Source organism: Branchiostoma floridae, unplaced genomic scaffold (assembly GCF_000003815.2).
Source record: "Branchiostoma floridae strain S238N-H82 unplaced genomic scaffold, Bfl_VNyyK Sc7u5tJ_335, whole genome shotgun sequence".
Lineage (NCBI taxonomy): Eukaryota > Metazoa > Chordata > Leptocardii > Amphioxiformes > Branchiostomatidae > Branchiostoma > Branchiostoma floridae.
In genome coordinates this window covers 1-14,029 of record NW_023365805.1, presented here as the reverse complement: position 1 = coordinate 14,029, position 14,029 = coordinate 1, and the positions used below count along the sequence as shown (strand labels likewise).

Genomic DNA, 14,029 nt, shown 5'->3' with positions numbered 1-14,029 from the left:
TTTGTCAGTATTATAATGATTTTGTTATGACAAACACTGCAGGTACGCCGGTCCCATGGTGCGTACGATTTACGTCAAACTGAATTCTACCCAGAGAGCACGTGACTCATTAGTAATGAAGGAGGAACCAGATAAAAGGTGACAGCCCATATGTCTCTGTCAATCATTGCCGACTGTAGTGTCGACTCCGACAACAGGTTGGAGGGCTGGTGCACGTAGTACGGCCTCAGTCAGTCTACGAAGAAGAAGTTTGATTCGACGCTCCAGGTAAGTTCCATGGCCGTGTGATTCAAGTTTGTTATTGAGTGTCCCTTTTCTAATGAGAATATGTTTGATAACAAACTCCACCTGTACTGCCTCGCTATCCCAACGTTGTCCAATCTTCCTCCGGCCGCACCACCAAGTGTTGTGAGAGCGGTTTCTAGATTTACGAATAGAAGTGGAAACTGCTAAAAACGAGGTTGTAAAAAATTGCACCGCTACTTTTTCTGTAGGTTTGGTACATGTTGTTAGTGCTGGAATATGTGGACAACAATTATAGTATTCAACGGGGGACGTCATACACCAATGTTGTTCCATTGGGCTTTCTCACTGTGTTAACAAGCCTTGTCAACTGGTTAGTCCAAGAAGGTATTAGACAGGACTGTCGTGGCGTTTTTCTGCCTAACCACACCGCTGTTTGCTACTCAATCTCTCACCAAGCATGAGTTGTCTAACTAGAATATTCCGTCAATCACAGTGCTAAATTACTTTATGTTAGGCTTTTTGTTTGTGCCAATATCTGAACAGTTACAATTGAAAAAAATGGAATCTTGAAGAAGAGTTGTAAGACGAGGGAATATCGGTAAAGTCTTCTTTTCATATCCAAGAGGTACTGATCTTCGTCATGATAGCATTTTGATCTGCTAACTTCGTCAAGAAGTCAAGAAATGGAAATGGTTTGACAGATTATTTAGTTCCCCGAATCCATTTGTTATAAGTATAATCGCCAAACAATATTGTGGCTCGACGCTCTGCAAACATTTAATTTGTTTCATGATTGGTTTGGTAAATCTAGTCTGGTATCCACCCTTTCCTCCAACCATTTGCAAAAACGTACCCTCGCTATATGAAGCCCCAAACAAATTTTTATAACTCGACTTGAGCCAGATTCAACCGGGTTTGAATGGGTTCCCAACGCCATCTTGGACTTTCTGTCTCATTGATCGATTGTAAAAACCACTCCTCGGACATGTTGTATTGATCCCAACTTTGACATATTTGTACTTAGGGTGACATTCAGGATGCCTGGAACTCTGGTGAATCTTCTACTACTGACAGTCTGGGCCACAGCCAATGAGGTTCCTTTTCAAGAAAGATTGAAGGGTAGGTTATGTTCTCATACATTCTTTTACTGAAAGAAGAACGCATAGGCCGTGCTCGTATCGTTGGGGAGTATCTACCCTGGATACCAGTCTCCGTTGTAACAGCTGGCTCAATCTTTTCGCTTGCTAACGACGGCGTAAGTAACAAAAAGGATCGAGCGAACGGTTACAACGGAGAATGGTACCCAGGCTAGGGAGTATCGAAGATTAACTTAAGAAAGAAAAACAGCTTGAAACATGACAATTTTTTAATCCACGTCATACTGACCATGCGCTGATTAGTACCACGCCGTCTCGGTATTCTTCTTCCTTAATCGAAAACCCACCTGCAGCAAAATTAGTTCGTCTCCTTTTCAAAGCGTTAGATACTGCATGTTATGACACGAAAAGATATCACAGGGTGGTTAACATGATATGACATGGCTATGGTATAGAACGCTATGTATGTATTATATATATATATAACGTTATATATAACTTGATATGGACACCGGCATATGTTCCATTCTAATGGGCATCCGTCAGCGTCGAAATAGAGTATGAAAAATTTCGCTTTTTCCAAATTACGAATTTTGATTGAAGAAATCAAATACAGGCTCATAGTGAGGCATCTTTGTAATCAAACATATCCTCGACATTTTTGTCTCAAAATCAATGATTTAAGACCTTTGATGTGAATATTTCATCAGACAGCGTCATGGACATGGACATGGACACACCTAGCGTGCCCCTTTCGCCCCGTACTCCACGAGTGGGTGGCAGACCGACTTCAGGGGACTTCCTGCAGCCTGACCTGCCGTTCTCGCTGCTCCGCCAGGGCACCGCTGCCGCGAGGCCAGACGGGGACCAGCCCCGAGACACCGGCGACGGACGAAGGAGAGCCTCCAAGTGGAAAGGGTCCCGCGTGGTAGTCTGGAGCAAACTGATGCCCAACCCGCAAGGCTTCTTAGCCCTGTACGGTTGATCAGTACAGTCTTCACACGCAAAAGTTACCTGGCGTTCCGACATGATACAGCCAGAATCACGCCTTTTCTTTAGTTCAATATTTCTGAATGATTACACTGTATTCAGAATAGACACAGATGACGTTTGTCGGTCAATTCGCAGAAAGTCAGCTCGACGTAGCGTTGCGCTATTTCAGATTGTTGCCATATTTCCAGGAGGCGCAGATCGTTCAAAAAGTATTAGAGACGAAGTGAGCTGCAGGATAAATCCTATTAGCTGATCTGTGGTCAGCAGGTACACTTCAGACATTCCAAGAATAAAGTTGAAGAAAACGTAATTTGGGCTGCACTTTCCTCTTGTCACCATTCTTTGTCACTTCTATCATGAACTAAGAGATATAGGGTTATAGCTGAAGACAAAAACTTGTATGACTGGTCACATGTATGTATGTATGTATGTTTGTATGTATGTATGTATGTATGTATGTATGTATGTATGTATGTATCTGACCCTCACCTCCCTCAATGGAAACGGTTTGAGCTTCTCATGAATAAAGAAAGGTTCAAACAAATAAACAACACAATTTATGTATGTATGTATGTATGTATGTATGAATGAATGAATGGATGGATTGATGGATGGACAGACGGATGGACGGATATCCGGATGGACGGATATCCGGATGGATGGAAGGATGGATGGACGGACGGACGGACGGACGGATGGATGAATGGATGGATGGATGGATGGACGGATGGACGGATGGACGGATGGATGGATGGATGGATGGATGGATGGACGGACGGACGGATGCATAGATGGATGGATGGTGGATGGAAGAAGGTCCATGAGACGTGTGGTGATGTAAGCGCGAGCAGTCAACAAAATTACGGCAAAGCATGGGCGCCACCTTTCGGTAGTCAGGTTCTCGGTATGCATTCGAACTGGATGGTACAATACAGAGCTCAGTGGGCACAGTACTGAAACTAACTAGAGTTCGGCGACCTCATACCTCCATGAATATTTAGAGCTTTTGTTAATTTCATGCAAATGACTTAACATTAACATGATTTATGCATGGTGTTGTTCATCATTGAATAATGTACAGTACACATGTCACAAGTAAAATTCCCAATTCAAATCATTAATCATTAAGTTGTTTTGCAATTTCTGTATAAATTATGCAAATAAGTTCCTCATTTGCATATTTGATATATGCATATGTTCCACTGATTATAATTAACAAGTGTTACATTTATCGAAGTCCAGTTATTGCAAACAATGGAATCATATGATTTCCTCATTAATTATGCAAATTAGGTCCTTATTTGCATAAAATGCATATCATTATGAACATCTTTGCCTAAGCTACCTGCGTACCTAAAATGCAGGCAATCCGCCGTTCCTTTCTGCAGTTATCCTCTTTGGAGTGTCTTGACAAAAACGCCCCTGCAGTTCGACAATTAAATGTTAGGGAACTGAAACTTGCCCCACTTTGTCATGAAGCTAAAAGCTATCTACCATCCAAATGTCACGACCATATCACGTACGGGACAAGAGATACATTGAAAAAACTGCTACGATAGAATATTCTCATTAATTATGCAAATGTACTCCTATTTTGCATAATTAGTATTTTATCTTGTACAACATTGTCTAATGAACCTACATACCAAAAATCAAAAAAATCCGTTGTTCCCTTCTTGAGTTATCCTCGTCAGAAGTTTTTGACAAAAATGCCTCTGCTATCCCAAAGCTAGACGCTAGGGGGCCCAAACTTATGTCATTTTTTCCTGAGCACAAGAGCTATCTAATACTTAAAAATCTTGACCATAGCATGTTCAGAACACCGAGATAGCAAAACCGGAAGTTGCGCTGCAGTACCAAGGTCGCACACCAGGGGGCCCAAAATTTACCTTGACCTTCATCTTCCCAACCCCTACCCACATACCAAATATCATCCTAGTCCATCAATAGGTTCTCAAGTTATGATGTTCACAAATATGCGGACACACAGACACACACACACACACAGACAGACACACTCAAAACTATACCTCCATTTTTTCATGGAGGTGACAAGGGAACCAGGACACACAACCAACGGTCGTTGATACCATGACCATATAATCTCAGTGGCAGTACTCCGAGGCGACACGTGAAGTCCAAGTGGTTTATATATGATTCCAATTTCATCCCGTCCTACTCTCATTGGGTAGTTAAAAAGGTTAGGTAAAGTGTGAATGGATGGCAATGAAAGGCTCGTGACACAGGGAAAGGTTTAGCCCTTTATGGGTAGTTGCGCCATCTCGCAAGAGATGCAAGAAAAGCAGTTTCCTGTCATCGCCCATTTATAGCAAATATTGGTGATGGAAGCTAGTGAGTACAATAATAAACGATGGATTGAATGGATTCATAGCTCATCACATGGCTCTTCACATTGAATAGGAATGATAGGCTCCGCTCTCTACAACCTTTGGATTAAGAAAGTCAACACTTTCAAGGTGTGTGTTAAATAACTTTATTTTCAAAGTCCGTGTCCGGTATACGTAGTATGAATGGAATATCGAATGAACACAACTAAAACTAGAGTTCGGCGACCTCATACCTCCATGAAAATTTAGAGCTTTCGTAAATTTCATGCAATTGACTAGCACATTAACATAATTTATGCATGGTATTGTTCATCATTGACTAACGTACACATGTCACAATTATAAAATTCCCATTATTAATCATAAAGCGTTTTTGCAAGTTTACATAAATTATGCAAATAAGTTCCTCATTACCATATTTGGTATCTGCTTATATTCCACCTATCATAGTTAACATGTGTTACATTTATTGAAGTCCAGTTATTGAAAACAATGGAATTATACAATTTCCTCATTAATCATGCAAATTAAGTCCTCATTTGCATAAAATGTATATCATTATGAACATATTTGCCTAAGGTACCCACATGCCTAGTATGATGCCAATCCATCAATCCTTTCTGCAGTTATCCTCTTTAGAATGTCTTGACAAAAACGCCCCTGCAGTTCCGCAATTAAATGTTAGGGGGCTGAAACCTGCCCCACTTTGTCATGACACTGCAAGCTATCTACCAGCCAAATGTCAAGACCATATCACATCCAGGACAAGAGATACATTGAAAAAACTGCCATAATATAATATCCTCATTAATTATGCAAATGTGCTCCTATTTTGCATAATTAGTATTTAATCTTGTACAAAATTGTCTAAGGTACCTACATACCAAAAATGATGAGAATCCGTTGTTCCCTTCTTGAGTTATCCTCGTCAGAAGTTTTTGACAAAAATGCCCCTGCTATTCCCAAACTAGACGCTAGGGGACCCAAACTTACGTAATTTTTTCCTGAGCACAAGAGCTATCTAATACTTAAAAATCTTGACCATAGCATGTTCAGAACACCGAGATAGCAAAACCGGAAGTTGCGCTGCAGTACCAAGGCCACACACCAGGGAGCCCAAAATTGACCTTGACCTTCGTCTTCCCAACCCCTACCTACATACCAAATATCATAGTAGTCCATCAAGAGGTTCCTAAGTTATGATGACCACAAATATGCGGACACACAGACACACACACAAACACACACACACACAAACACACACACACACAGACACACTCAAAACTATACCTCCATTTTTTCATGGAGGTAATCACTCCATCGTTTCCGCACAACACACTTACATACTTTATTCAAAAGATGTGCTTCGCAGCCCCAAAAACGGGCTGAATTATGCAACAAATTCACATACTTCAAGTGTCCACTAACAACTGATTGATTCATAAAACTTTACACATTAATGTCGAGAGTCTGCGAAACAGCATTATTCATGTGACCATACACATTTAAAAATTGAATGCTTAAAAGAGATAGATCGGTATATACAATATAATTGGAGAGTTCTGGTGCCCAATTGTCAAACAGTATTTACATCTTCCGTTCAACAGAAGATGTTGTTAAGATGCTGAGACATTGATGTATCACCAGCAGGTCTGGTGATCAAAATCAGAGTTCCGAGACAGCCTACCTCCATCAATTCAGAGTGTGCTCAGAATGAAATGAATATCCAGTCCTAAACACCTGTCGCATCCTACTCTCTAAGCACAGTTAATTACCGGAAGAAAGGCAACAATTTGGAACGTATGTCCGTGATTTATAGATAGTAGATGAAAATCATCGTGCAATGCTCAGATTTCTTTCAAGAAACCCCCTCCACCCCCCACCCCCACCCCCGCATGATCAAATGTATCACGAAATCACCTCAGAGCTTACGACAAATAGTTCTAATGACGTCCGTGTCGGTATTGTCATGGCAGTTATCTGGTCCTCATAAAGGCTTTGTCACAGGTCACGTCTCGTGATGCAGTCTTTAAACCGTTAATCTCGTACATGTGGTGATTTCTGAGACGCCAACGTCATCAATCTTACAAAACCATCTTCATTACTGATAAGGATTCTTGGAAGGAAGTGGGACATATGAGAAGCACAAGATAGACGAGGGAATTCTGACTCTTCATATCAGTCTGTGCAGTCCGACCGACCCCGACAGTACCCATCCCCACAACTAGTAAAGGTGCACTCTCACTGCACTTGTGTCAAGCTTGCGTCACGGTGGGGTTCGTTCACTGCGTCACTGTTTTGTTATCTTATCGGATTTTTTATAATTTATATATTGCGTGATACGTACAACTTAGAATACGACAAAATACACAAAGTAAGAAAATTCGTTCTTTATCTCTGAAATTCGCCAAGTATCTTTCGAACCCCGCACTAGTGACGCAAGCTTGACGCAAGTGCAGTGAGAGTGCACCTTAATGCTCCACTGTCAAGTGTACACTGAAGATTGTTTGACTTTGGTTGAAAATTATTTCAGGTCAAAAAGTGGGTTAAAAGCAAGCTTAGTGTTCTCGTTACAGATAACCCACAGATGATCTTAGAAATTACGTGCCTAAGGATGGAGGATAAGTAGGAAATCTATTCAACCCATTGAAGTGGATTAAAGAATTACATGAAGGACCTGTTGGATATTATGGGGACTAGCCTTGGCATTTTGCTAATGGATGAGTGACAAAACAGTGTTTTGATCACAGATCATGTGGCATAAGATACAGGATTTCCACAGAGCAGGGCTCAAGACATACGACTAGGAAAAGAAGACTTCGTTTTCAATGTGTAGGCGGCAGTAATGTGTTATGTAGGTTTTCAAAGCAAATATCCTTCGCTCGTTCGTTGCAATTCATCTAATCAACACCGTTAAAAACGTTGCTCCATACAAATTGGCAACAGAATTTTGTAGGTTTCGGATGTACGTAGTTTTTGTGCATTTCCCGCTGTTCGTGCATAGACGGCTGCAACCTTTATTTGAAAGTAACTATTCGTCGGTAGCCTGTGGGTCACAAACGACGCGTTATTAATATAAAGTCTTATAAAATCTAAAACTCTGTCAAAATATGGAAACACCGACAGTATCCAAACCACTTACTAACAAACAGTAGGCATTTAAAAGATATTGAAGTGACTTAACGTTAACTTTGGATGGAATTTAAGTCGAATTTGGAGAGAGTTAAAGTTGCCTTCTATTCATTGATACTCGAAGGTTATGTGGCAACAGGTGAAGCCACAGACGTGGTTGGTGTTTATTGCAATGGCAAGACTGTCAGCGGCGGATACAGCGCGCCCTCGAAATAGAAATACCGGTCCTCGATCGCCAGCCACAGGCTGTTCGATTTTTACACATAAATATATGATAACTAAAACAAGTGATGTTGGTTTAGTCGTGTTATTCTTGTCCTATCAATGCTCACATTACTCCAGACATGAATCCGACAGTAACCTCGGGGTAGAATTATATCTTGTCTTCTACGTCAAAATTTGTCAGACACTTTCCTCCACTCGTTAGAATCTTTCTGCGGTTATGAGAGAGTCTACATGGATGTTATTGCCCTACTGGAGCTCTTCAGCAGTCGTGTTTTGGGAATGATACTGATTAAAGTACACCAACTAGTCACACGAAAACGTGGCGATTGTGGAAACAGCGCAACATAACTAATTTCTGCGAGTTTATGAGAGGGTGGAAGTTCCTGGTAGTTAGGGATGTACTAGTATCCGGATGGCAACTGATCTGGTGTTCTTAAGGAATGACGCAGTGTCCCGGCGGGGGGTATTTAGTCAGCATTCGTTAAGACAGTCCCGCGTGGTATAAAGGGATATTGTAATCGGGACAAGTAGTGTCTACTCTATAAAAGCTGTCAGTCCAGCGGGCGGACTAATATTCCTAACTCTATCTTTTCGTCGGCATCTTTTCGTCGCCTTGCCAGTCTGGAGGAAACCAGGTGAGTTTGTCACTTTGGCATTTTCACGATACAAAGTCCGGTTGGTCTGTTAACTTGAAGTCCATACGCACAACTCGTGCTAATATTTCAAATGGATGCGCAGAATTCCTGGTAATATTTAAGATACTTCCTGGTAATATTTAAGATTTGTTTGACTTTGTACATGACGTACACATGACATAGACACTAGAGCTGAAAGCCAAACTAGACTAGAATAGAATATATCTCGTTAAGGATAAATACATCAACCTGTTGCCTTTGCATCAAGAGAAACAACTAACAGCCAGCATCTCGTTTTGCAGTAAAAACCTGTTCTTGACTCTCAAGACATGGCTAAAAGGTTAAACTAGAGTGATAGTGTGACAAAGAAAATGACTTATTTTACGGTTATTGCATCTGTTTGTCTTACTTGTTTGGAAACAATTATCACCACTCTTCACCGTCAGAACGATGAGGACTACCGCTTTTCTCCTGGCGTCTCTTCTGGTCTTGCTGCACACCATTCTTCCCAGTACGGTAGACAGTCTGGCGCTTGGAGGGCGAGAGGCACAGCACAGGCAAGACTGTGGAGGTACTTTCCCGTTTTCTCATCTACAAATGATTAATAACGAAAAATGACTCATTTTCAACATGCCCTTGTACAGTTCTGCAGTTCACAAAACGGTTTACCATGAATTTTGTAGCTTCTGAAACCTTTCGGAGTTTTCGTGATAACCAAAGTTAGAGATTCCAGAGTCTCCCTGTGATTTCTCCGGCTATTTGTTTCGTATCACCGTTAAACCACCTATAGGCATTACAGCCCAGTTATAAGCTACGTAAGGCCGGACTGTAGGGTTTGATGGACCCCTACCCGCTTCACTGTGCTGGTGTAGCTGTCTACAAACAGCGGACCTTTGGCTTTATGTTCCATCCGATCGGGCATCCCTAGCCGAAGTTAGGTACTCATTTTTCACAATAGTCGCTAACCGAAGTTAGGTACTCATTTTCACAATAGTCGCTAACTGAAGTTAGCAGGTACTTATTTTCACCTCAGGCAAGTGTGGAAATGAGTGTGAAATGCCTTTCCCAAGGGCACAATATAGGGGCCTCGGAGGGTTTCGAACCCAGAACCCTTAGATTAAAGTAAAAAACCCTACCCCGAATGTGCCCTGCATGACGGTTTGGGACAGTGTTGATAGTGGTGGCGTGAGCTATGGACGCGTCGGGCCAGTGACCCATGCTCATGTGTTACATGTCACCACACCAGCTATGTAACTTCGTTTGTATCAGTAACATTAGATTATATTAGTGGCTCTATATCGTGTATTGATTATGTATTCTTTATACGAGGTTGTAGCTCGTTTGAGCGCTTTTTGAATCTTTGGACCATTGGTAGTTTGCAGTAAGCGAGTATTATTTCTTTTGTTGCGACCTGCACGTTCACGATCATTCATTATTTCATACATACGTTTGGAAACCTATTTTGTGCTATCAGAGATGAAAGGAAAATGAAACCTAATTGGAAATTTCAGCTTGGATTAAGATAAAGCTCACATATCCATGGAAATCATAACTCCCCGTGTCGACCGTTTCCGCATATAGCCCTACCGCTAGTCTAGTGAGAAGTTTATCTTATCTAATTGTGAGTATTGTAGCTGCAAGCTAGACAAGATTTCTTAAGTCTTTTCTCACGTAGTCGTGATCGTATCAATATTATAATATAATATACCGTTGCGTCGTGATTGCGGGATATGTGGCCAAGTCATAAATGATAGCTTTCTAGCCAAACCTGACTTTAGACTACTGTTGTTTAAGAAGATTTTTTTAAAGGCGCAAGTCGATGACCAGCCGTTACAGTAACTGAACTTCTGTCAACAGTTGCTCTAATGCTTTTAGCAGAAGCTACTAGCATCCTTTGCCCCGTCAGATTTTAGCTAAACTAAAACCACCACATCTTTTGTGTGCTTTTTGTTCAGGCAGGAGAATACGAAGCAGGGTACCGGTGGGTCTCAAGCGTGCCTGGCCGGACCGAAGAGGTGGACTGAATAGCGACGACATTTTCTGGGAAGACACCTTACCGAACAGCATTGAGCGACGCCAACCGTCCACGGAGATAGACGACGAGGAGGTGGTGGACTCTGCCGATCCCGACCGGGTCCAGTACAACCCCAACGCCTGGTCACGCTTCGGCAGGTCCATGTGTCCGTGAGAAAGTATCAATGACATGCAGGCGTCACAAGCCCCAGTAACTGTTTTCTACGATTTTCTTTGGATGAGAGTCTGACTGTCTGAACCAAAGTTGCGGAAATGATCACTAAAAAAAAAAATTAATTCAAAACGGACATGTTCAAGTAGCGTGTTGAGCTCGCTGGTAACTGAGGCTGACACATGGATCATGTTATTACATCAGTTTGGTCTGGAATCAACCAACGTATTTTACTAATAGATGACCTTGAGATTTGTATCATATGTGTACCATGTCATATGTTGGAGGGGCTGGTACCCAAAATTGGTTACAAATACCAAGACCTTATAGTATCTTTGCTATAGACCTGTTCGAAAGAAAGTCAGCTTATCAAAAGGGAACATGCAATTAGTTTTGGAGATGAATAAAAATGATATAGAGAATGGCGTCAAGATTACATAATTCTTTACTGACGTTCCAATGTAGGATAGTGTGCATTTGTACTGTTAAGACTGTGTGTCCGACCCCCGTCAACCAAGCAGATCCTCGCCTCCCAACTTCAAATTGTGTACTATTGTCATATAGCCAGGCGCCGCGAATCAGAAGGACCCGTTCCATGTTGATTATGACGCCGTAACACATAGATTCCGGCCAGCCCGGTGCGTATCGCTGCTTCTGATCAGATTGGTCAGAATTTGCATCAGTTGGTGTCGATTCAGATTCTGACCAATCAGAAGGAGAGATACACAGGAAAGTAAGGGATATGCATGCATTGGCCAATCAAAAGGAGCGAAACATATGCCAGAGCAGAGGGAATAAGTTACTCTCCAAGCAGAGGTTAGGCTCCGGCTGTTTTTTTAACGTTTTTTAGTCGTTTTTATCGGGCGTTCTATTTTGTCATTTTTCTTGAAGTACGCCAGCCAAAGGTTTTGACACAGCAAGATAAAATAAAAAATAGAAAGCCCGATAAAAGCGACTAGCAAAAAACGTTTTAAAAAATAGCCAGAGCCTAACCTCTGCTTGGAGAGTAGGAATAAGTACAGACGGCAAGGGGGAATGGCTCCTTCTGTTAACACTAATAGTGAGTTTTGTTCGACTGCAATGTCTCGAATATTTTCTGTGGAAATTTTGGTTTCAAAATGCAATCTTTAATCTCCATACAAATGTATATATGAAAGAACAAATGTGAATTTTCAAAAATTTGACAAAGGAATTCACACGTATAGTACCAAGGGATCTATGCGTCATACAGGAGTTTGCAAGTTTGGGTAGGCTATATGATATTAACGTTAATGGCCCGCCTGTTGCTTCGCTCACTCGGTGGATTTACAGTATTCGGTGATTATAGCAAAGGACCAGGCGTTATGACACCTTATACACCTCGGGGTGGGTCATTAACTCTTAAGTAACAGCCAGACATGTCAGCTGGTGTTCTCACACGCACTGACTTTTTTCGTAAGTTTAAAAAATAAACAACGTGTGAGTTTGGGCACATCATTTCCCTGTCTGTCAGCTTCCGTTATATCATGCAAATAGAACTGGAAGCAGGCGCGGCACACTTGGGAAATACCTGAAAATGTGTCTTTTCCCTACTGCCATGAAGGTCAACAAGAGTAATGGATGTCTTACTACACCTCATTTAAGTCAAATTAGCCTAACCGGCTAAGGTTGTAAGGTGGCAATGTGTTGACGTCACCATGACTAATAGGCACTCTTGCTATAATTCTTTTGCAAGATATTATACATCTAATCAGACAACTGATCAACACGCACAGATACGTCTACTGGGGTAATTTGTGCATCCGGGCAACCCTGACTGTGGCCTGTGGATAGCAGTTTGAAAGTCATCTAGGAAACGAGACTAGTTATTTTGCAACAAAAAAGTTGCACATTCACAATCCTACAGGACTGGTCACACCGTGTCGACTGTAAAGCAATCTAAAATGTCTCACGACATCGCTTGTTCTTATACGACACAATACAATCCATCCCATACAGGACATCAATGTAGAACCATTTCTCATGGTCGTGTTCACATTATATAATTACGTAACATGAATTTGTACCAAGCGTTAATTGTCCGCTATTGATTCTTGAGAATATATCGAATTAGAGAATCTGTTCATCATAAATAAGAAATGATTGAGGAACTAACGGAAGAAAAATCATCAGCAAATTCCCCTTATAAATGTGAAAGACATTCAAAAGCTATTTGACAGCCAACAACACGTATGTACATGTAGCTAGTTTTCACATAAAGTAACCCATCAATATGTAACGATATCGATAAAGATTATAAAAATACTCATTGACGTGACAAATTCTACCCTCTCGTCGTTCAAAGTTGTTTAAAAATTCCAAGTCCAGTCCCCATATCACACGACGTACAGTCCTGGATCGCTGTAAACATAAGTACCTATGTAACTTTTGTTGGATCATGGATGACTCCAAGTGTTTTCCTACATGGAGGTATATATGTGGCATCACAGTAAGATTCGAGTAGAGAGATCTCCTGCGGTGAGCAGACTTGTCGTCCCAATTAATCCGGGAACAGTTTGAATGGCAGACATGTCTTTTGTCAGGCGTTTTGCTATTTTATCGACATGCCCATTGTGGTGTCTTTTATACAGGAAAGGCACATCTCTCTGTTGTAGCTGCAATCAACGTCATCGTTCCATCATCAATGAACAACTTAGTAAGTCTGCAGGAATTACTTAAACCATGAAAACCCCGTTCATTTTAGCTATGCTGTAAATAGTTCAACATATCATCTGGGTTCAAACCTTTAATCTTTAAGTTGACGCATAAATGTATATCGCTTTAGCTCGTCTTTTAACTCTGGTGTTTTATTTCATGTTACGTATCAAACCAAAAAGTACGGTAAATGAAAAAATAGCATTACTTGAAAGACGTACAAAGTAATCAAAACCACGGGCCCTTCTTCAAACACCTACCTGGAGATTAGGCTGATCCTACCTTTACATCCATCATCAGTTCCTCACATTTCCTTAAGCGGGGACGAAAGGCCCTGAGCCAGCTACTAACGTATGTGTGATCAAGGAGGTTGAAAGAGGGGCGTCCATCTCTGGACTATTGTATTTGTGCAGGACCTTGTGCTTTTCCTTCATATGGGCTTTTCCTGGGTGCAGAGGAAACACCAGGCAAATCCTCTGTCCATCTATGTACTAT

At 41.4% G+C, this 14,029-nt stretch overlaps 2 protein-coding genes across 3 annotated transcripts; both read left to right on the top strand.

Annotated features, from left to right (window-relative positions):
• Nucleotides 1–21: 21 nt before the first annotated feature.
• LOC118408682 lies at nucleotides 22–2,646 on the top strand. 2 transcript variants are annotated; one of them, XM_035809537.1, is made up of 3 exons: nucleotides 22–138; nucleotides 1,271–1,365; nucleotides 2,054–2,646. In XM_035809537.1, the coding sequence occupies exons 1-3, from the start codon at nucleotides 56–58 to the stop codon at nucleotides 2,326–2,328; spliced, it is 453 nt and encodes a 150-aa protein (XP_035665430.1). In that variant the 5' UTR covers nucleotides 22–55; the 3' UTR covers nucleotides 2,329–2,646. The 2 variants fall into 2 exon arrangements, with proteins under 2 accessions (XP_035665430.1, XP_035665431.1); XM_035809538.1 differs by having other exon boundaries at nucleotides 131–267.
• Nucleotides 2,647–8,564: 5,918 nt separating this feature from the next.
• LOC118408684 lies at nucleotides 8,565–11,283 on the top strand. Its single transcript, XM_035809539.1, has 3 exons — nucleotides 8,565–8,676; nucleotides 9,123–9,247; nucleotides 10,632–11,283. Exons 2-3 carry the CDS (start codon nucleotides 9,127–9,129, stop codon nucleotides 10,862–10,864), a joined length of 354 nt encoding a protein of 117 aa, XP_035665432.1. The 5' UTR covers nucleotides 8,565–8,676; nucleotides 9,123–9,126; the 3' UTR covers nucleotides 10,865–11,283.
• Nucleotides 11,284–14,029: the final 2,746 nt, after the last annotated feature.